Source organism: Somniosus microcephalus, chromosome 3 (assembly GCF_052327205.1).
Source record: "Somniosus microcephalus isolate GS21.2 chromosome 3, FLI_Smic_1.0, whole genome shotgun sequence".
Taxonomy (NCBI): Eukaryota; Metazoa; Chordata; class Chondrichthyes; order Squaliformes; family Somniosidae; genus Somniosus; species Somniosus microcephalus.
Genome location: NC_140989.1, coordinates 226,308,158 through 226,332,334, shown reverse-complemented (window position 1 = coordinate 226,332,334; position 24,177 = coordinate 226,308,158). Strand labels below are relative to the sequence as shown.

The 24,177-nt window shown below is 45.4% G+C and overlaps 1 protein-coding gene across 14 annotated transcripts in view; it reads left to right on the top strand.

The window, feature by feature from the left end:
- ralgps2 (Ral GEF with PH domain and SH3 binding motif 2) overlaps positions 1-24,177 on the top strand; it is a 911,087-nt gene that overhangs the window by 803,813 nt on the left and 83,097 nt on the right. For 8 of the 14 annotated variants that reach the window (XM_085982219.1, XM_085982212.1, XM_085982214.1 and 5 more), the window contains one exon: positions 19,921-20,835. The exons of 1 other annotated variant lie outside the window; for it this stretch is intronic. In XM_085982219.1, coding sequence (XP_085838345.1) covers positions 19,921-20,070 — 150 coding nt within the window. In that variant the 3' untranslated portion in view covers positions 20,071-20,835. Of the gene's footprint in view, positions 1-19,920; positions 20,837-24,177 lie in introns of those variants that run through there. 5 more of the 14 variants (XM_085982220.1, XM_085982222.1, XM_085982224.1 and 2 more) reach the window with 3 other exon arrangements.

Here is a 24,177-nt window from a genome sequence, read left to right as displayed (position 1 = left end):
CTCCACAACTTGGCGATTCGACGCACCCAGCCAATGCCAGCTGTCCCTCAAGGTCCAGCAGAGCAGGCGGACGAGGAGGAGGAGGAGGAGGACGAGCAGGCGGACGAGGAGGAGGAGGAGGAGCATGCGGACGAGGAGGAGGAGGAGCATGCGGACGAGGAGGAGGAGGAGGAAGATGGGAGGGCTCCTGCAAGTGGAAGGGCCATCCGTCAGAGGCTCATCAGGACTCGGTTCCAGGCCCCTCTGGCAGAATGATGGGTGTCATTCGTCCTGCGTACTGCGGATCTTTGAAAGGCTCTGAAGGCCAGCATGACTGTAAATAGTTACGTGTACCATTGCAAATTAAAACTTTTCTTTATTGTCACAAAAGTCCGTCCTTCCAGCATAACAACATCATGTCAACAGAAACCATAACTAACAAAATAACAGTTAACTCTTCGGCAAAGCCGCAAAACTAAACAAACCATTTCCAACTATCACAACAGGTGAGGGAGTCCTTCAATTTGGCCAAAGAAACGTCTCTGCACCTCCCTCTACTGCTGGCCCCTTGATGGAGAACGACTTCTCTTTCGCGGTCGGCCCCTTCCCTCCCTGCTGCTCCTACGTAATTGAACCCCAGTGGCGGGGTCAAGGCTGGGGGACGCCTGCTGACTGTGTGGAAGCGCAGAAGCCCCTGAGGGACGGCCTGGCCGACCTCTGGTCTCGGAGGGTGCGGACGCAGGCTGCTTGATCTGAGCATGGCTGGAAGCAGTGTGCCCTGCAGGTGGTGGTAGCTGGACTGCAGACGTACCAGCGGTGGCATGAGCAATGGTCACCTGCCGAGCGAGGACACCTGCACCATGGTCAGACGACACACTGGCTCTCTGAGGGGACCGGTTCGGCTCAACCACCACAATTGCCTGCTCTACTGATTCCTGGCCTTGTATGGTACTGGAAGGGCCCGGGGTGATCCTAGCTGATGCAGATAGGGTGGCTGCAGTGAGAGTTCGCGTTGCCTCAATCTGGGTGTGGACGAGGCCAGCAAGTGACTGCGTGGCAGCAGTGAGGACCTGTGTGGCAGGTGCCAGTGCTTCGGAGAAGCCCTGGACAGTTCTTTCCATTGCTTCGGACAAGGCCGGAGCAGTCCGTTCCACTGCCTCGGACAAGCCCTGGACAGACCTTTCCAGGGATTGTCCGAGGCTCTGAACAGTCCTTTCCATTGCAGCCTCAAAGCCCTGGACAGTCCTCTCCATAGCAGCCTCGAAGCCCTGGACAGTCCTCTCCATAGCAGCCTTGAAGCCCTGGACAGTCCTCTCCATTGCTGCCCCGAAGCCCTGGACAGTCCTCTCCATTGCTGCTCCAAAGTCCAACACACTCTTTGCCAGTGTTTCTAGCGACTGAGGCATCCTCCCCACTGCAGCCATCAGCTCAGTGTGCCTGAGCCGGGCCTGGGTGCTCATTTCAGCAAGGCTACGCACCTCCTCTGCACTCTGTGCAGCAGTCATCACTCCCTGCCTTGCCCTCCGGGGAGCCGGTGGCCGAACTTGCCTACCCCCCCCCCCCCCCCGCCGCGCTGCTGCATGCTGCTTGTTCCGGCAACTGACTCATCAGCAGAGCCCTCCAGGGAACTACTATCCCCAGTCTGCAGATGTGTACGCTCCCCTGAAGTTGGAACGGATGCTCCGGCTTCCTCCTGATCCTCGCCTCCGGAGGCACTGGCACTGGCAGCTTCAGGGCGCAGATCCCGAGTTGGTGATGCAGCATCTGAAAGCAGGGAGGTGGAAGAGTGGCTTTAGCAAAAGGTCAGGTTGGTGGCAAGGCATGCCAGATTGCGGCAAGGCTCTGACATGGCTGCACACTGAGAAAGCATGCTGGCGGGGGGACCAAGTGGAAGGAGGCAGCTGAAAAAGGTGAGAGCCTTACCCTCGCTGTCGAGAAGGGGGTCGGCAGCTGCAGTGGTAACAGGACCACTCAGATGTCCTCCAAGAATCTGGTGCACTCTCTCCTCGAGATCCGTGAGAGTGACCACTTGTGGAGGTCTGCCACCGGTTCGACGCTGGTCCTTTCGGATCGTCGCCAGCTTGGACTGCAGGGGAAAGAAGGGGAAGCTCTGTTACATGATGCTTTGAGAGAGCATCTCATGCCCCCCATGGTGCAAGAGCCCTTACATGATGCCTTGAGAGAGCATCTCATGCCCCCCATGGTGCAAGAGCCCTTACATGATGCCTTGAGAGAGCATCTCATGCCCCCCATGGTGCAAGAGCCCTTACATGATGCCTTGAGTCAAATGTGCATGTGTGTGCCCAGAAAGGGCCATGGGTGCTTGCTGACAGATGGCCATTGGGGCATCATGGCAAGAGGGTGCGCGAAGTCAGGTGCAGATGGAGGGAATCAGAAGTTTGCATAAACAACACTCACCCTAACGACCCGAGTGAGGTCGTTGAATTTCTTCCTGCACTGAACAGGGCTCCTGGTCGCCATGCTGCTGGAGTTGACCCTCTGAGAAACATCCCTCCAAGCTCGGCGGTAATCCTTTTGATTCGACCTCCTGCCATTGTCAGGATACAGAACATCTCGACGGCGCTCCACTGCGGACACCAACTCCTCCAGAGCCTCAGTGCTGAAGCGCTCTGCTCTCTGTCTCACCTTCTCCATCCTGACCAAGTTTTTTGCGCCAGAGAAGGAAGAGCGCCGATTCTGAGGCCTACAGGGCGTTGAGTGTGGAAGCTGAGGCTGACTGACCCACCCCTTTAAGAGCCGGCCGGCACCTGGAAGTCTCGTGGTTATCGGTAATTGAGATCACCTGCGCTGTGCCCGTCCATGCCGATATTGGGTAGCGCCGGAAGTTTTGCGCCTTAGGAGGCCCGTGCAACATCTGAATTCGCGCCTCAATCCCCTTTGCGGGCGATGCGACCCAATATCGCGCCAGGCGGCGATAAGTTTCGTCTGGCTATAAACTTTGCGCAGCGCCAGTTCTAACGCCTCAAGCGGGGCTATACCCAATTTCTAGGCCTTAATCTTTTTCCTAAGTTGAAAATTACTGATTTGTTTTTCTTCTACCTCTTTGCTCCTGCTCTCCACTTGGAGCTGGAAGCAACTCTTTTTTTAAAGTATAAAATGTTCAATTTAGAAATTGCGCTCACTGATTGCTCCCATTTTGGATGGTATGGTAATGCACAGCTATGGGAAACATCTCTACAAAAGGGGAAATCAGTCTGTGCTGTGGGGAGCTATTAAGAATCTTCAGATTGCTAGAAGTGTGTTTATTACTGAGCCATTAGAATAGAATTTTCTGTATTCCTGCATTGAAATGTAGCACATAGTTTACCACTGGCACAGTCTTAATGGAAGAATGTAAAAAGTCACACAACACCAGGTTATAGTCCAACAGCTTTATTTGAAATCACAAGCTTTCGGAGCGCTGCTCCTTCTTCAGGTGAAGTGGAGAAATGCATAAAGACACAGCTTATATAGTCAGAGAATCATGTCAGATGTTTACAGGTAACCTTTCCAACTGCCATTAATCACACCTCGGCAGAGAGATAATCACAGCAGTCAAAGGTGTGAATGGTGTCCAAACAGGTCAGTCAGGGAAACATTACATCAAAGAACAATGAGGTGGGGTCACAAGGGGTCAAATATTGCAGATGCTGGGGTCTGTATGAAAAACAAAAAAACAGACAAAAAACATTTTTTTTTTTTTTTGGCTGGAAATCACAGCAGGTCCGGCCGCATCCGTGTAGAGAGAACAAGCCAATGTCGACTCGAGTCTGGATGACCCTGCATCAGGTGGGGTTACATGTAGCGTGACATGAACCCAAGATCTCCACATTAATGGAAGAAATCATGCTATTTTATTGCTTCAATAACTGTTAATGAAAGGTAGTAATGGTCTTATTTCTTCTTTATAAACCAATAAAAAGGATTAACTTTATTCACGTTTAAAAACAACATAATATACAGTGGCTTTCAACCTCTACTAACAGAGCTCCGACGACTCTTCAACCAACATCACCACATTGCTTGTTGTACGCAAATTGGCTGCCTTGTTTCCTACATTACAACAGTGACTACACTTCAAAAGTACTTCATTGGCTGTAAAGTGCTTTGGGATGTCCTGAGGTTGTGAAAGGTGCTGTATGTAATGATATCAGCAAATAGTGATGGTATTTGCCTGTTTGATTATTATGCCTTACCAGCATATTTGCCTGTCTGATTATTTATGCCTTACCAGCAGAGGGCATGTGAGAGAGACAGTTTAGTTTTAGTTTCGTTTTAGATGGATCTCTAAGATGGTGTCTCCTGTAAAACTGTTAACATGCTTGAAGACACTTTAGATTAAAAGACATTCTCTTTCATGAATGTGTCATCATTGAACCCACATACAAATCAATACATGGTGTCAAAAGTGATTGAAAGAGATGAAGAGGAAAAATCTGAAGTTAGCAACTCGACGAGATAGTGGCAAGCAAGCTATCCAGCGAAATCAGCTCTCCACATATTAGCAAGCCAAAAGGGAACATCGTTACTTACCTTTGGAGAGTAGCTAACAAAGTGAAAAATGGAAGGTTTACACCCACCGGCGAAGCTTCAGTTGACAGGTAATGTGGCTGAAAGTTGGAGGAGGTTCAAACAACGTTTGGAGTTGTATTTAGCAGCAATCGGAGCTGATGAGGAAAGTGATAAAATGAAAGCGTCAGTGTTCTTACATGTCATGGGTGATGAAGCGCTGGAGGTGTATAATAACTTCACATTCGCTGCTGATGGAGACAAAATGAAGTTGGATAAAATAATGGAACAGTTTGAGGCCTACTGCATACCTAAACGTAACGTGACGTTTGAGAGGCACAGATTTTTCACGTGTACAGAAAACGGGAGAGACTATTGATCAGTATGTGACTGAACTGAGAAACAGAAGCAAATCGTGTGAATTTGGGGGACTGACAGACTCGCTGATAAAAGACAGACTGGTGTGTGGTATTCCAGATAATGGTCTAAGGGAAAGACTGCTAAGAGAGCAAAATCTAGACCTGGGAAAAGCCATAGCACTGTGTAGGGCTACAGAGACTGTGAAGTCGCAGGCAAAGGAGCTGTTCAGTGACAATAGCTGCAACGTGGATGCAGTGAGAAAGAACGGACACAAACCGTTTAACAAAAAGAGTGCCAATGTGAAAAAAGAGGCGTGGCCAGCGAACAAAAATGAAAGGGGCAATCGAAAGTCATGTAGTCGATGCGGTACACAGCATCCACCAAAAAAGTGTCCAGCATATGGTAAAACATGCAATAGTTGCAACAAAAACAACCATTATGCCCGTTGCTGTAAGAACCAAGCGCAACAAAGCAAGGTCCATGCAGTAGATGAAAGCAAGATAGAGGAGTTCTATGTGGATGTTGTGTCTGAAAAGAAAAAAGAGACTGGATGTTGACACTAAAAGTGAATGACATACACATTCCATTTAAATTGGATACTGGAGCACAAGTTCATGTGATATCAGAGACTGATTTTAAGAAAATTAGACCCAGACCAAAGATACATGGAATAAAAGTGAAAGTGACAGGATACTCAGGTACTGATATACCAGTGAAAGGAAGATGCATTGTCAAAGTGACACACAAGGACAGAGAGCACACGCTAGCATTAATCGTGGTGCCAAAGGATGTGCAAGCCATACTAGGTTTAATAGCCTGTGAGAGACTGAACCTGGTAAAGAGAGTCCTCGTTGTGGAAAGCGAAGGAGAGACAGTCTATGATGAACTCATGAAAGAGTACAACGACCTATTTCAGGGTCTAGGCTGCCTTCCAGGAGAACACACGATCAGAGTAGATAAAAGTATGCCAACGGTCATACATCCATGCAGAAAAGTTCCGTTTGCTCTTCAAAAGCAACTGAAGGCAGAGTTGGACAGGATGGAAAGCCTGAACGTGATTCAGAAGATAGATGAGCCAACTGAGTGGGTGAGTTCCCTCGTCGTTGTGGACAAAAAGAATGGAAAGCTCAGAATTTGCCTGGATCCAAGAGATCTAAACAGAGCAATAAAGAGAGAGCACTTCAAGCTTCCTACACGTGAGGAAATCATGTCACAGTTTGCAAATGCAAAGTATTTCAGCAAGTTAGATGCATCATCAGGATTTTGGCAGATGAAACTGAACGAAGCAAGTTCAAGACTGTGCACGTTCAACAGTCCATTTGGCAGATACAGATTCCTAAGGTTACCATTTGGCATTGCCTCAGCTCCTGAAGTGTATCACAAAACTATCCATATGATCTATGAGCACCTGGAGGGAGTTGATACATCAATGGATGACATCATAGTATGGGGAACCACGAGAACTGAGCATGACGAGAGACTGAAAAAAGTGCTGGAAGCAACAAGGAAAACAAACCTGAAGCTGAATAGAGGGAAATGCCAGCTCGGGGTGACAGGACTGACATTCATGGGAGATATCCTTAGCAGTGAGGGCATCAGACCAGATCCCAGAAAGGTGACCGCCATTGAGAATATGCCAAAGCCACAATGCAAAAAGGACGTGCAGAGGTTTAATGGAATGATCAACTACATGGGTAAATTCATATCCAACCTCTCAGAAAAGATGGCGCCACTGAGACGACTAACTGAAAAGAACATAGAATGGGAATGGAATCATGAGCATGAGAAGTCATGGAGTGATCTAAAGAAACTGCTCGCAGAGGAACCAGTTCTGAGGTTTTATGACCCAGCGAGACCCATCAAGATATCATCAGATGCACCACAGAGTGGGCTCGGTGCCGTTCTTCTGCAAAAATATGACTACTGGCAACCTATTGCATATGCACCGCGCTCAATGACAGACGCGGAGACGCGATATGCTCAAATAGAAAAGGAGCTGCTCAGCATGGCAGCACGGTGGCATTGTGGTTAGCACTGTTGCCTCACAGCACCAGTGACCCGGGTTCAAATCCGGCCTCGGGCGACTGTCTGTGTGGAGTTTGCACATTCTCCCCGTGTTTGCGTGGGTTTCCTCCGGGTGCTCCGGTTTCCTCCCACAGTCCAAAGATGTGCGGGTTAGGTTGATTGGCTATGATAAATTGACCCTTAGTGTTAGGGGGATTAAATACGTGGGGTTACGGGGAGAGGGTGGGATATGTGTTGGTGTAGGGGTTACGGGGGTCGGGTGGGATTATGTGTCGGTGCAGGCTCGATGGGCCGAAATGGCCTTTATCTGCACTGTGGGATTTCTGTGAAGCTGTGAAGCATCACATACGCCTGTGAAAGATTTCACCAGTTTGTGTCAGGACAAGCAATCAGTGTAGAGACTGACCATAAGCCCTTGATTGCATTGTTCCAAAAGCCACTAAATGGGTGTCTGCTTAGAATACAAAGAATGATGATCAGGCTGCAACGCTATACACTGAATGTTGCGTACACTCCGGGTAAGCTGATGTATACAGCAGACACGTTGTCCAGAGCTGTTGACCCAAGAGAGCCCGCAAACACCAAAATGGATGAAAAAGTGAACGCCTACGTGGACATGATCACAAGTGCACTGCCCATAGCAGATGCAAAAATGGAGCTCATAAAGACGGAGACAAACAAAGATGAAACACTGAGACGACTGAGGAAAAGCATCTTGGATGGATGGCCCAACATGAAGCAAGACTGCTCACCTGACATGGCAGAGTACTGGAACTGCAGGGCGGAACTATCAGTGGTCGAAGACATCATCTACAAAGGAAGTAAAATAGTTATCCCAAAGAGTCTGAGAAAAGAGATGCTAAAAAGGATCCATGGAGGACATCTGGGAATCGAAAAGTGTAAGAAAAGAGCACGAGAGGTGATGTACTGGCCACGAATCAACCAAGATGTGACAAATGAGGTGTCAAACTGCACAATATGCCTGAAATATTGAGCAAGCAATCTGGTAGAACCACTAAAGCCACACCCAGCGCCTGACAGACCTTACCAGAAGGTAGGCGCTGACCTATGCGTATGTCAAGGGAAGGACTATCTTGTAGTCACAGACTATTACTCCCTGTATCCAGAGGTTTGTAGACTGTACACCACCACTGCAGATGCTGTGATAACATGTATGAAAGCCATATTCTCCAGACATGGCGTGGCAAGCGAGGTCTTCACAGACAACGGACCCCAGTTTTACAATGCAAGTTTCCGACACTTTGCCAAAGAGTGGGACTTTGTCCACACAACGTCAAGTCCTCACTTTCCACAGTGCAATGGACTAGTGGAAAAATCGGTCCAGACAGTGAAAAGACTGATGTACAAGGCAAAAGACAGTGGAACTGACTTCTACCAGAGCATGCTTGTATACCGCACAACGCCGCTCGAGTGTGGTATGTCACCAGCCCAACTCCTTATGGGACGTCTGCTAAGGTCAAACCTACCTATCCCGGAGAACCTCCTGAAAACAAAAGAGGGGGAGAAAGTGAGGAAGTTCAAAGAACAACAGAAAGAAAAGCAAAAGTACTACTATGACAGAGGAGCACAAAACCTACCTGAACTCCACACTGGTGACCAAGTAAGGTTCAAAGACAAAACATATGGACTCAGAAGGGAACTGTCCTGAGTGAAGTCCAACCAAGATCATACACCATTCAGACAGATGAGGGTGCTGTTCTGCGAAGAAATCGTCGGGATCTTCTCATGAGACCAGCCACAGCAAGTCAAAAGACTGATACTGTTGAACAACCTGATCACACAGCTGAGAAATCATCATCTGAGGCAACAACTCAGATTCAAGGACAATCAATCAGAAAATCCTCAAGACACGTGAAGCCTCCTGAGAGACTCATTGAGCAAGTTTAAGGACTCTTGTTATAGAAGGAAGTAATGTTATCTTATTCTCTCTTCAAGTTCTAGTGTATTTTCATATTTCATGTGAACACACAAAACAAGGTTAAAAAACCTTGATCATGATAATGTAAGTTCATTAAGTGTTACAGTTAAAATGCAGAGTAATACAAAGAAAACATGTTGTTAGATAAAAGTAAAATACTTTTGTTTCAAGAAAGGGAGATGTAATGATATCAGCAAATAGTGATGGTATTTGCCTGTTTGATTATTATGCCTTACCAGCATATTTGCCTGTTTGATTATTTATGCCTTACCAGCAGAGGGCATGTGAGAGAGACAGTTTAGTTTTAGTTTCGTTTTAGATGGATCTCTAAGATGGTGTCTCCTGTAAAACTGTTAACATGCTTGAAGACACTTTAGATTAAAAGACATTCTCTTTCATGAATGTGTCGTCATTGAACCCACATACAAATCAATACACTGTATAAATGACGTCCTTCTTTCTTCTCTACCTGATGCAGATAGTGCCATACCAGTTGTTAATTGCAATATCATCACATACTGCTCGTTAAGTGAAGGTATCTAAATTACATATTCAAATTGATATGAAACAGATTAAAGTGAAGTTGTGAAGGATCACTCGATCGGGTGTCTCTGATTATTATCTGTCTGTACTCAGAGCTCCAGTATGCACCTGGGTCACCATAGAAAATGACCACCATGGTATCCACTGGTTCACTGGAAGCTTTCCATAACTTTTGGGGACTGCAAGGGATTGATCGCTTTACTGATTCAAATTTGACAATTTTTTTAAATTAATGGTTATTGAGTTTTTTTTACAGTCGGAGCAGATTGCCCATTTTTAAATTAGCGGTGTTTTGCTTAGAATGGGAGGCATTGTGTTAACAGTTTACACAAAACAGGATACCTGCTGAAGTGACAAAACAGCTGTAAATTCTACTATATCCCTACAAGCTTTAACCTAACTCTTGAAAATAGTGCCAAGTCCAAATCACCAAGATACAGCGAGCTTTGCTTCTGAGAAAAATCATTTTGAATATTGGTGTTTGAAAGGGTTCATAAAAGAAATCATACAATGATACCTAAATTGATGATGAAGTCTCATTGTTTAGAAATTTTTTTTTTTTTTTAATCCAAGTTCAGTGATATGGAAACAAATACGGTGGCCCATAGCAAAAGTTAAAAAAGGCCACATCTGAGTTGTCACTTACTCTCTGCACCGATTAAATATCATTAACGGAACTAAGTCACAAAGAAACCCAGGGAGGTCAACTCCTCCGTTTCTGAATCTTCCCCGGGGGTCACCCCATAAAAGATGGGAGATCATTACAAGAAGGGACCCAGTTTCAGGTTTCCCATCAGCAATGGGCGTGAGGGCAGATTTAAGGTCATTGGTGTGTTTAGTTTAGTGGCAGTAATCATTTCCAGCTGCATTAACTCTACATCAGCGAGAGACTGCCAGATTCCCACACACATTTGAAACACTAAGAAATAAAATATTACGGCAGTATTACTCGAGTAACAGGATATTTGGGCAGGGTGGGCAAAATCAGTGGTTAAATTTAGTGACTCATTCAGCTATTGTGCTCCTCAGGTTGCTTGTCAAGGGTAGGTTAGTTTTAACACCTGGGAACTCATTTTTAATGTGGAAGCAAGTCATCCTCGGTTCCGAGGGACTGCCTAAGAAGAAGAGTTTTTAACAAGCATATGATCACAATCTCTGATCCAGATTTCTCCTCAATCTGTGAAAAGAGCAAACAGACTGGCTCATGGTGCAGCAGTGAGCCATAAAGACCAGGAAGGTTCCTGGTCCGATCCCTGGTCCACCCTGTTAGTTTATTTCAGCCACAGTGGAGGTGGGAGAGCTAGAATTACCCAGAGCGGGGTTCACACTCTGTTTTACCATCTGCCATCTGCTGGTCGCTGATGGAAGTGCGGATGTTTGGTAAGCAATCATCATAGGGCTAAAGGAGGTCACTGAGGTAGGTCAGGTCAGGCCAGGCCAGGCCATGGAGGCATTTGAAGGCAAGGATAATGATTTTGAAATGTATCCAAAGGAATATAGGGAATCAATAGACGGTAGTGAGAACTGGGTCGATAGAAGTGCAAGGCTTTGAATAGCTAAGAACCTGGGCGGGGGGACTTTCTGAATGAATTGCAGTTTATGGAGGGTGGAGATAGGAGAGCAGGAATGAGGTTGAGTCCAATCCAGAAATGATAGCGGCATGGACCAGAGCCTTAGCAGCAGTGGAATATAGGCACGGGATGCTTAAAAGGATAGTAAGAGGCGGTCTTCATGATTAAACAGATGTGAGGAAGAAACTCATCTTGAGATCAAGCAACACACCACAATTCCACACCGATAGACAGCCTGATGGAGTTAAGAGAAGAGCTACATCGGAGCTCAAAAAGGAGTCTTCAGTTTTGTCGGTATTGATGTACAGGAAACTTTGATTCATCCAAGACTTGGTTATCAGACAATTGGAGAGTCGAACAAAAGCCTTGGCACCGAAAGAGGAGGTAGGTAAAACTGGGTGTCATGAACGGACTTGTTTCTGGCTGATGTTACATGGGCAAAATATTGATGATGACAAGGCGGGGGGGTGGGGATCAAGTATGGAGCACGAGGATTAACAAAATAAAGCATCAAATCAATAGTCACAGCTAAAACTTTGAAGAACATAAAGCTATGTGAATTTGCTCCTCGCTCCACAAAAGCTGAGCCAGAATAATTCCAGTCTGACACTGCAATCCTCAGTTTGCAGCCCTGACCACATACAGTTCACAGAACACAGAAAGATCATTTATCAAAACAGGAAGCAACAACGTTCCATAGAGTACTTGATCTGTTCGGTCTACTTATCCTCAGAACCTTTATCCCAGTCTTAGATATTCATGTGGCTTATTTCAAAGCAGTTATTTAACAAAGCATTAACTGGTTTAGACAGGAGTTTATTCCACATATCCATTAATCTGTGGGGAAAGACATTTCTTATGTACTTGAGGCTTATTAATTCTACATAGAATTGCATCATATTCTGAGATCACAGTCCAAGTTAATTAATCTGTATACATCTATTATTCCAGCCTCTCAGGGTTTCACATCTCAGAATCATCCTTTTTATAGTTCACTGAGCTCTCTCAAAACCATGAATGTCCTTTGAACATAAGAACATAAGACATAGGAGCAGGAGTAGGCCATTTGGCCCCTCGAGTCTGCTCCGCCATTCAATGAGACCATGGCTGATCTGATCTTGGGCTCAGCTGCATTTCCCTGCCCGTTCCCCATACCCTTCACTCCCTTTATTGTTCAAAAATCTGTCTATCTCCAGTTAAATATATTCAGTGACTCCGCCTCCACAGCTCTCTGGAGCAGAGAATTCCAAAGATTCACGACCCTGAGAGAAGAAATTCCTCCTCCACCTCCGTTTTAAATGGACGACCCCTTATTCTGAAACTATGCCCCCTAGTTCTAGATTCCCCCATGAGGGGCAACATCTTCACTGCATCTACCCTGTCAAGCCCCCTCAGAATCTTATATGTTTCAATAAGATCACTTCTCATTCTTCTAAACTCCAAGGTTACATGCTTATAATTGAGGTTGTTATAATGAAATAAAATAGCTTGTTTCAACTAAACACCCTTGAGATGTATCCCATTTCTTGGTTGGTCTTGTTGATAGCCCCACGGTGACTAGTTGATGGTTACAACCTTTTTCCTTTTAAACTTTTCCTGATGGACATTATGTACATGTGTTTCATATTAAAATATGCATTTTCTTACATTTACCCATATTGGAATTCTTGTGCCATTCGTTAGCCTATCCACTTAATTTGTTTAGGTGCCTTTGAATACAATCAACCTCACCTGGCCACACAGCTTGGTATCAAAAGCCAATTTTACAATACAAGTCCTTCCCTGTGCTATTTGAAGAGGAGCAGCCTCTGTCATAGTAACAAGAGTAGGCCATTCAACCCCTCAAGCCTGTTTCACCGTACAATTAGATCATGGCTGCTCTGTACCTCAACTCCCTTTATCCGCCTCGGCTACATATCCCTTGATACCCTTAACTAAAAAAAATCTAGCAATTCCAGTCTTGGAAGCTCCAATTGTCCCAACAACCACAGCCTTTTGGGGAGAGTGTTACGGATTTCTACTACACTTTGTGTGAAAAAGTGATTTCAGATTTCACCCCTGAATGGCCGAGCTCGAATTTTAAGATTATGTTCTCCTGTTCTTGATTCCCCCACCAGAGGAAATAGTTTCCCTGTATTTACCCTACCAACTTGTCAATGCCCCCAGCAAGAACGTTGTCCATTTATCATCCCTTTATTTTTACATAACGAGGAGAGCATAGATCATTGTGTTCTGGTAGGGTTTTAGGAATTCTGTTCGTTATTTATATATTAATTACTAAGATTTTTTTAAAATTATCGCTCTGTTCTGACCATCAATTGAGCAAGTCATCTTGCACGGTAATGAATGTTGAAAATCACACACTTGAAGGAGGAACCAGTGTCACCAATAATTTTTAAGTTTTCATATTTAACTGTGCTTTCATGCAGCCCTAGCAAAGGCCTGGGCCCAGAGGAATAACGTGTTTGATCAGACAGTTCTATAAAATTCTACGGCGGCACAAGGCAAGGTGGAAATGTCAGGCGGGCTTGCATTTCATTGCCTGACATTTCATAACACAATCAAGATTAGCTTGAGCATGAAGTGAGTTCTGATATCAAAGGCCTGTGGAGAAAGTACGGGTGGGTTCACAGTCAGAGTACAATGCTTCTGTCAGCGTGAGGAACTGGCATTTTAAATAGCCTTGATACTTCTGGTCATTATCACATTGCTGTTTGTGGGAGCTTGCTGTGCGCAAATTGGCTGCCACGATTCCTACATTACAACAGTGACTACACTTCAAAAAGTACATCATTGGCTGTAAAGCGCTTTGAGATGTCTGGTGGTCGTGAAAGGCGCTATATAAATGCAAGTCTTTTATTTGAAATCACACTTGTTAGGAGGGAAGAATGAATTGTACTCTGTAGACAATACTAAAAATAATGCGATTTTTTTGCAGGATGGTATACAGTGGCAAATCACTTACTTTAATAACAACAACAACTTGGGGGAAAAATTTGGTATCGACCATTTTGGGGTGCTAACTTTAGCACCCAGTGCTAATTAGCACCGGTGACCGCGAAATTGAGTTTTGATGCCCCAAGAGGGAAGTGGAGCACTAAATCAAGCGCTACACACTTCTCTTGGGGCGCTAAAGTTGGAGAGCGGGGCGCTACCTTCAGAGCGCTAAACAAGTTCCGGCGCTGTCAATTAGAAAGTCGTCAGACAGACTGGCGCCTTCCAGTTCTTAAAGGGGAGGTTCAATCATGCTGCACAGTCTCACTCTGATCATTGCTGCTTGACCTCCCAATGACCTGGCGAGTGATCCCTTTAAATAGCATCCCGGGAGCGGCAATCCCAGTATCAACGCCTGCTATTTCTGTCATTCTCAGCGCCAGGCAGTAAGTCTGGGGAAGCAACTGAATTTCACCTCCAGGGTGCTAACGGGGGCGTTGCACAATCATTGACATCACGGTCTGAGCGGCGCTAGAGGGCCAGGCGCTAAGTGTTAGCGCCGCCGCTAAATGCCGACTGAATTTCGCAGGCAGCGTTGGAATTGCCGTACCCGGGCGATAAGCCCTTAGCGCCCCGCCCAGGTGCTAACAGGAGGCGCTAAGGTACTGAATTTCTAGCCCCTTGCATTTATATAGCGCCTATAACGTAAGGCGCTTGGGATCATCTTTAATTCGACTACTGTGATATCCAACTTGAAACTGTCAAAAGTAACAACTAATGGTTTTGAGTGCAGCAATGCTGGCAGCGCTAACAGTACCCATGCACTGTATGACTGCTGTTTTGCTCAATGATTGGTCTAAACAGTGACCTCGTCCATTAGCAAATCAGGTCACAAAGGGATAGTTCAATCGCACTGAAAACAGAAAATTGGTGGGTCGAGAGACCTGGAATAGAAACATCTTCAATTTGAATAAAATAAAAGGAAAAAAACTGCAAATCTGAAATAAAAACAGAAATGTTAGAAATACAGCTAAGACTAGTTCTAAAATAAGATGATGCTGATCCCTTCCCAGGACCAAAAAAATCAATCCTGATTTACCCACAATTCCCAGCACATCAAAAACATCGAAAAAATAAAGTATGAATTGCACCGATCTCTTCACTGCACATCTTCACTGTGACGTGATGGTAAAAACAAAACCCTCAATCCAGTTTGTTGCCCTTGCACGGGGCCTGCTCTGGAATCTGTACAGGTAAATCTAATGGTTGTTATTGTCCTAGAGCTTTTGAAAGCAGGTTCCCAGACAGTGTTGGTGTTGGCTGAGGATCTGACATGAGCAGCTTATCTATTTATGATTATCTATTGTGTAGCATATATAATGTGGGTGGTGGCACAGTGTTGGGTGCATTTTAACAATAATGTCAGATGGGAGCTGCCTGAGCCAACTCCCACCATCCTTCAATGACCATTTGCTTTGCATAATCCTCTGTCTTCACATCCACCAACCGGTAAATGGCAGGACGGGATCAGAACATACGTGGGAAAATCGGGTGTGTTCTGATCCCGTCCCGCCATTTACCGGGTCACCTTATTTTACATGTCACTTCCCACCCCTCCATTTCTGCCTGTAACTTTTTCAGGCATTGCCTTCGTGGTCTGCCCATTAGTACCCGTGCTCAGCTCTCAATTTCCTCTCCGTGTGTCTGTCACCTTTCCAAATATGCTTTTGAACTTAATTCTTTTTATGTGTCTGTGGTGCTGAATGCGTGTCAGTCATTTATATATAAGATGACAAAATGTATAAGATTATCCAGTTTTCAGAATGCCATTACTGCATTATTTCCAAACTTTCGTTCAGGAAAGTGGAGATGACATTCAACAGCATTACCATTGCCGAATCCCCCACTATCAACATCCTGGGGGTCACCATTAACCACAAACTTAACTGGACCAGCCACATAAATACTGTGGCAACAAGAGGCTAGGTATTCTGCGGCGAGTGTCTCACCTCCTGACTCACCAAAGCCTTTCCACCATCTACAAAGCACAAGTCAGGAGTGTGATGGAATACTCTCCACTTGCCTGGATGAGTGCAGCTCCAACAACACAAGAATCTCGACACCATCCAGGAGAAAGCAGCCCGCTTGATTGGCACCCCATCCACCACCTTAAACATTCACTCCCTCCACCACCGGCGTACTGTGGCTGCAGTGTATACCACCTACAAGATGCACTGCAGCAACTCGCCAAGGCTTCTTCGGCAGCATCGCCCAAACCCGCGACCTCTTCCACCTGGAAGGACAAGGGCAGCAGGTGCATGGGGACATCACCACCTCCAAGTTCCCCTCCAAGTCACACACCATCCTGACTTAGAAGTATATCGCCGATCCTTCATCGTCGCTGGGTCAAAATCCTGGAACTCCCTCCCTAACAGCACTGTGGGAGTACCTTCACCACACAGATTGCAGCGGTTCAAGAAGGTGGCTCACCACCACCTTCTCGAGGGCAATTAGGAATGGGCAATAAATGCTGGCCTTGCCAGCGACGCCCACATCCCATAAACGAATTTTTAAAAATCAGCCATGATCTTACTGAATGACGGAGCAGGCTCAAAGGGCCAAATGGCCTACTCTTGCTCCTAGTTCTTATGTTCTTTAACCTTCATTAAGTGGACAACCCCAGGTCTGACCTGGTGTAACATACTTGGTTTTCAATTTCAGTGTGTAGTTGTGGAATTCTGCTTGAGTACATTCATGACTTTTAAGAATGTCGCAGCAAGCAACAACCAACTTTTCTCTGAATTTTTCACCAACGTTTCTAGATCCAGCTCAGCACTAAATACAGACAGACTTTGTCAGCACTTTTGCCGATACTGCACTATCTTCTACTTGTCACTCGGATTTTGTTAAAATATAGCCCCAAGTCCATTATTCAGAAGCCATTTGCTAGGTTTAAATGCAATAAATGTGCTGCGGTATTTTTCACATCAGTATCTTTTTCCTACAGGACATTTTCCAATTTGACTGGCGTTACGTAGTCTGAATTAGGGACTCTCTGATATTTAATCACAGCGAAGAACATAAACAGTTACACTTTCTGTTACTGTTTTACTCAGGGAGCCATTAATTGTTTAACTGAATGATCCAAACTCAAAGCTTCCGAAGATTAACTAGAATGCTAATTGAAATAAGTAACCAGTTTTTAAGCAGGGCAGCTATTAATCTTCCCCACAACTGCAATAAAGAACGTTGCATAGAAGGTGCATGAGTTACTTAAAGCATTATAAATGTATAGCAGACTTGATGATTAATGTGGGATTCTAATGCCAAATGTAGGTATGTTGTAAACCACAGTCTAAATAGATGTGTCTTAATTGAATCACTGTAGGATTAAGCAAGGTGGTGCTTCTCTCCCAGCATTTTTAATAGTCGAACAGTCGAAATTCTAACAGGACTAGACAGACTAGATGCAGGATGTTCCCGATGGCGGGGGAGTCCAGAACCAGGGGTCACAGTCTAAGGATAAGGGGTAAGCCATTTAGGACAGAGATGAGGAGGAATTTCTTCACCCAGAGAGTGAACCTGTGGAATTCTCTACCACAGAAGGCAGTTGAGGCCAATTCATTAAATATATTCAAGAAGGAGTTGGATATATTTCTTAAGGCTAAAGGGATCAAGGGATATGGAGAGAAGGCAGGGACAGGGTACTGAATTTGGATGATCAGCCATGATCTCATTGAATGGCGGAGCAGGCTCGAGGGGCCGAATGGCCTACTCCTGCTCCTATCTTCTATGTTTAAAGGTATGCACTTGGCATCTATGTGTCTTTTAATTGCCCAACAAGTTAACTCCTTTACTCACTCCTTCAGCAGTGGGTTTTTATTCACATTAGTTGGCGAATTGTAAGTAGCAAAATGAATGGCTCGGAAATTCCTGTTGAGTGTATCTTCGCATCTGGATTAAATCAGTAGCAGAAGCTTCTTCACAGAAACACCTCTGTGTTACATATGCCTCTCAAGTGTACTGAATAATCCCAACTATTATGACACAACTGTGGGACGTGTGTTTGTCTTGATTGCTAAATCCCATGGGGAAACGCCCTAAAACTCCCAGACACTGGAATGGCTGAGCTTCACTGTTCCTGTCAGCTGCCACTTTAGGCTGCTCCTGTAATCCTGTTATTTGCTTCTCTCACTACCATACTCTTAGGTACAGAAGACACATGTCCCATATTGTAAAATTATTCCTAACTAATTTTGCCCATGAGATTTGGCAATGCACCTCACGTGAGCAGATCGCACCTTGTGTGGTCTGTGTACTTACCTTCATCTCCTTTTCAGCACACGGTTGAAAGATAATTCACAATACTTTTCTGCTTCTGTAATGGCCATCCGACCGACCAGGTTCCCTGTGTTCCCAGTGAAATTCCCATTTTCCTGTCTTCTCTGTGGTGCCTTCCAATTTTTCCAGATTTCCTTAGTCTCCCAATGTCCTGTCCACCCCATTCACTTTGGGTCTCAGCTGGTTCCTCCCATTCTGCTGTGACCTCCAACAGGCTCCATCGCATTCCAGGGTAACACTCTGAAGACTGAATGGATTCAAAACCCCACCCCTTATATTACCTCAATTTAACTTTTTAAGTGAAATCAAAAAATCCGGAGCCTCAGATTCGATAAATCTTAAAGTTGGATTTATTAGCTGTGCTGCAAGTGAAGACGGAATGGCCAAAATCCAGACCCTCCTTCACTGCCCTCTCCCAGCCTTCTTGTGACAGGCCCACATCTCTCTCTCTCTCTCATGCCAGTTTGACCTGTTTGTGTTCCATCTGCACTCTCATGTAAGTCACAGTGTTACAGATTGCTGATATTATTTTAGTGTCTGACTGCATGTTCATTTTGCCAAATACTGTAGTCTTTTAAGGCTGAAGGGTGGATATGTGAAAATGCTGGTACGTGTTTGTTTAATGCAGTGCCCGGCCTACAGGAACCTGCAAATTTGTTTTCTCTAGTTAAGAGTCCACTTTTACTTGGTTAAAAAATATTTTGGGGGTTTCCCTTTATATTAAGTGGTCAGTCCTTGTTATCCCTTTGGAGGTCCAAATCTGAAGGAGGATGGAGGAGGAACGTGGTGAAACAAGGCAGGTCATTGTGCTGGGGATGTGAACATGATTGCATACTGCGGCCCACATTTCAGCGTCCATCCAGTCACAGAGTCGCCTTTGATATCCGAGGCTGCCTTCAGCCAGTGGCGGTCTAGAGAAGGCTGCTTCTGCACTCACACACTGCCTTTCAATACTTCACTCACTGACTGATTTGTTTTTCTGTCAAATATCTGTCTATGCCACACACGCGCACAGACAGACAGAGACACACATACACGTACACAATGTGCAGCGCTAGGTCATGAATACCTGTAATAACATTTATAGCTGTATTCCTGACTAGATGTTTAAAACTGCACAGGAGAAATAAAGAGACATGTATGTTATCAAAAAAAAATCTATTCTTGATCATCTCTCTTCTGTTTTTGCTGTAGCACAAAAAAAAGTGAATACAGAGTCTCGGTTTAACGTCTCATCTGAAAGACGGCATCTCCAATAGTGCAGTGCTCCTTCAGTACTGCATTGGAGTGTCAGCCTGGATCATGTGCTCAAGTCTCTGGAGGAAGGTCAAACTCTGCTCTGTGCTGAGTTACCTGTTCTCAGCTGGCGCTGTGGTGGGGCGTTACAGTTAGCTTTGGTGTCCCTGGGCTATGGGGTGGAAACAAAATCTGTCTGGGTTCACATTCCTGACTGCTGTCCAGTGGCCCTTGATGGAAAGTACACGTCTGTGGCTGTCAGCTGAGTTCAGGATAGGTTTTGAACGTGATATCTCTATAATGGACTGGACTGCTGATGCTCAGTGTCTAAGCTCAGGAATGGAGGACAAGGTGTTGGAAGATAGCCTGTGCCCCAGGGGACTAAACCCAAACAGAGAAACATAAGTCTATTGCAGCAAAAATTCTCATGCTATATTCTACCCCTAAAACTATCAATTATCTATCTCCCTTTTGAATTTTCAGAAGCCATCTGCCTCCCTCGCAAATTGTTCCACATGTTCACCACTTGCAACCATGAATCAACGTCAAGAGGAGAGCAACAAATTGAAGGAAGACCTTTTTCTGTTGTTGACTTATGGAATGGATAAGCACTTAATGCGAGACTTTCATTGAAAAATCCAAATAGGAAATGGGCAGTTGATTTTCTGAAGGTGCAAGCACCGCCTCTTCCCCCCCGCCCCCCACCCCCAACTCTTTTCCCCAGTTTCCCCTTTGGCCGTGCAATCACCACAGCCAACCTGCTATCAAACCAATGCCATTCAGAGCCACGCCGCCCCTACTGGTTTGCGTCGTTTGGATGAGATGTAAACCAAGGCCCCATCTGCTCTCTCGGGTGGACGCACAAGATCCCAAGACACTATTTCGAAGAAGAGCAGGGGAATTCGTCCCGGTGTCGCAGCCAATATTTATCTCTGAACCAACATCACTATAACAGGTTATCTGGTCATTATCGTAATTCTGTTTGTGGGAGCTTGCTATGCGATAATTAGCTGCCATGTTTTCCTACATTACAACAGTGGCTACATTTCAAAAGTACTTAATTTGGCTGTAAAGTGCTTTGGAATGTCCTGAGGTCATGAAAGACACTATATAAATGCAAGTCTTTCTTACCGAGATCAGATAGTTCAAGCACAGACCTGGGTTTAAACATGGGACTTTTTTGGCCTGTATGACTCACTACCAAGATATGTTGTGCATTTACCCGCTAAGCTGCCTCTATGTGTATTATAAGACCTTGGTGTTTTTTTAATGTTTTAAGTCTGTCGGCTTCTGTGGAATCAACTAAAACTGCCATAGCTAAGGAGAAAGGAATTTCCACTTGTCACTTATGTTGTATTACATCACAAGCAGGGCAATAAAAAGTTCTATTCATTCAAAAGTATCTTATTTTTTCCAGTTTTTTTTCAAAGCCTAATATTTATCTGCCGTTAGCGCAGTAAATACTTTGTAAAACTTTCCTGCACTGTTACTTTTGGCTCAAATCAAGACAAGAAAACATTTGCATTTTAAGACGGCATGGCCGGGACTGACAGACGTTGAAAGCTTTGAGTTTTCTTTATTTCCTCGTCTCTCCTCTCCTTCAGTCACAGCCTCGCACCATCGACGTGTGCTCAAGACGTGGGTTGCGTCCAACACACTTGTGTAGAGCTCTTTTCCAGCTCTCCGACACTCCATTTACACTGAGCTGTAAATTTCTATTATTAGCCACTGCTGGTCAGCAAATTCCCAATTGTAAATGGTGCAGTTATTTTTCTGCAGTCCTAGTTGGAGGTTCCTAGAATCTTACAGCACAGAAGGAGGCCATTTGGCCCATCATATCTGTGCCGATTCTCTGAAAGGGCTACAAATTAGTCCCACTCCCTGCTCTTTCCCCATAGCCCTGCAAATGTCTCCTTTTCAAGTCTATCTCCAATTCCCTTTTGAAAGTTACTATTGAATCTGCTTTCAGGCAGCGCATTCCACATCATTGCAACTCGCTGAGTAAAAAAAAAAAAAAAATCTCCTCATCTCCCCCCTGGCTTTTTTTTTGCTAATTATCGTAAATCTATGTCCTCTGGTTATCAACCCTCCTGCCAGTGGAAACAGTTTCTCCCTATCTACCCTATCAAAAACCCTCACAATTTTTAACACCTCTATTAAATCTCCCTTTAACCTTCTGTGCTCTAAGGAGAACAGTCCTGGCATCTCTCATCTCTCTAGATACTGAATTCCCTCATCCATGGTACCATTCTGGTAAATCTCCTCTGCATCCTCTTGCAGGACACCTTATGACACTTATTCGAGCTCTGTAACCTCCTCCAGCCCTACAACCAATGTACCCTCTAATTTTGTTTGGCCCTGCACGGTCCCTTCAAGTGGCTGCACGGTTTTTGTATTGAAAAGCCGACTGCACGGTTTCCCAGGAGTGCTGCGCAGCCATGCAGCTTACAAGGTACATTGCCTACAACCTGTTGAGATCTCTGCGCTCCTCCAATTCTGGCCTCTAGCGCATCACCAATTGACATCGAACCTCCATTGGCGGCCACACCTTCAACTGCTTAATCCCTAAGATCTGGAATTCCTTCCCTAAACCCCTCCACCTCTACTGCTCTCTCCTCCTTTCTTCTTGGGCAGTCCCTTGGAACCGAGGATGAATTGCTTCCACACTAAAATTGAGTTCGCAGGTGACTGATGAGTCCAATGCGGGACCTACAGTCTCTGTCACAGGTGGGGCAGACGGTGGTTGAAGGGGTGGGTGGGTGGGGTGCTTGGGTTGACGTGCGCTGCTTGCGCTTGGCTTCCGCTTGCTCCCGACGAAGAGACTCGAGGTGTGTTCGGCACCTTCCCGGATGCTTCTCCTCCACTTTGTGTGGCCTTGGGCCAGGGATTCCCAGTTGTCGGTGGGGATGTTGCACTTTTTCAAGGAGGCTTTGAGGGTGTCCTTGAAGCATTTCCTCTGGCCACCTGGGGCTCTCTTGCCGTGCCAGAGCTCTGAGTAGAGTGCTTGTTTTGGGAGTCCCGTATCGGGCATGCGGACAGTGTGGCCTATCCATCGGAGCTGATCGAGCGTGGTCAAAGCTTCGATGTTGGCCTGAGCGAGAACACTGCTCTCTCCTCCTTTAAAGACGCTCCTTAAAACCTACCTCCGTGACCAAATTCACATGTCCTAATATCTCCTTATGTGGCTCGGTGTCAAATTTTGTTTGCTAACGCTTGTGTGAAACGCCTTGCTATATAAATGCAAGTTGATGTGGGAACAGGTTTGCTTAAGCTGAGCTTTTTTTTCTCTCTTGGGAGGTGTCGATTAATTGAATCAGGCTGGTGAGTTGTTGCTGATTTGGCAACAGGATAAGTGTGAACCTTCAGAGATTGATCATTGTGATGACCTTTACTGAATATGACCTTGTCCTGTAAATGTAGTCGGTGCCTCACACCAGACAAATACAATCCTGGGTGGAGATGGCTCAATGAGAAGCGAAAGGGTCATTATTCCTCTTTTTACCGAATGTAGAAAATAAATGAAACTTTTTCTCTCTAACTTTGTCTCTTCCTTTTCTGACTTAGGCTGTGGGTTCACTGCGTGTACCCTTGGGTATTGCACCCACGTGGCTACATTCTTTACGCATGCCAACCAACATCACTAAAGCAGATTATCTGGTCATTATCACATTGCTGTTTGTGGGAGCTTGCTGTGCGCAAATTGGCTGCTGCGTTTCCCACATTACTACAGTGACTTCAAAAAGTACTTCATTGACTGTAAAACACTTTGGGACGTCCAGTGGTCATGAAAGGTGCTATATAAATGCAAGTCTGTCTTTCTGAGAGTTCAGGCGGTGAGTGTTAGGAGGTTATAGTCAATTATGGGGGTTGAAGTGTTCTGTCAGCTTGGCTCTATGATAGCACTCTGACCTACGAGTCAGACATTTATTGGTTCAAGTACCACCCCAGTATGTAAACACATAGGAGAATTTACATAGAATTTACAGCACAGAAACAAACCATTTGGCCCAACTGGTCGGTGCCGGTGTTCATACTCCACACAAGCCTCACCCCACTCTAATTACTTCATCCCACCCAGCACCCCCCTGTATCCCTCTATTCCCTTCTCCCTCATCTATACATTAAGCCTCTCCTTAATTGCATCTCTGCTTCAACCACTCCAACTGGTAACGAGTTTCCCATTTTCACCATTCTGTGTAAAGAAATTTCTCCGAATGTTTATTTTATATTTATGCCCCCTTGTTCTGGACTCGGCCATAAACGGAAGCAGTTTCTCCACATCCACCCTGTCGAACCCCTTCATAATTTCTATCAGGTCTGCTCTTAACCTTTTTTCCAGAGAGAAGACCCTGCTTTTTCTTTCCTGGTAGTTACATCCTCTCAATTCTGTTAAGAACCTAAGAATATCAGGAATAGGCCATTTGGCCCCTCGAGCCTGCTCCGCCATGCAATAAGATCATAGCTGATCTTGGGCTCAAGCCACTTCCCCACCCGCTCCCCATAACCCTTCACTCCCTTACCTTGCAAAAATCTGTCTATCTCCACCTTAACTGTATTTAATGACCCAGCCTCCACGGCTTTCTGGGGCAGAGAATTCCACAGATTTACGACCCTCTGAGAGAAAAAATTCCTCCTCATCTCAGTTCGAAAATGGCGACCCTTTATTCTGAAACTATGCCCCCGAGTTCTAGATTTCCCCACGAGGGGAAACATTCTCTCTGCATCTACCTTGTCGAGGCC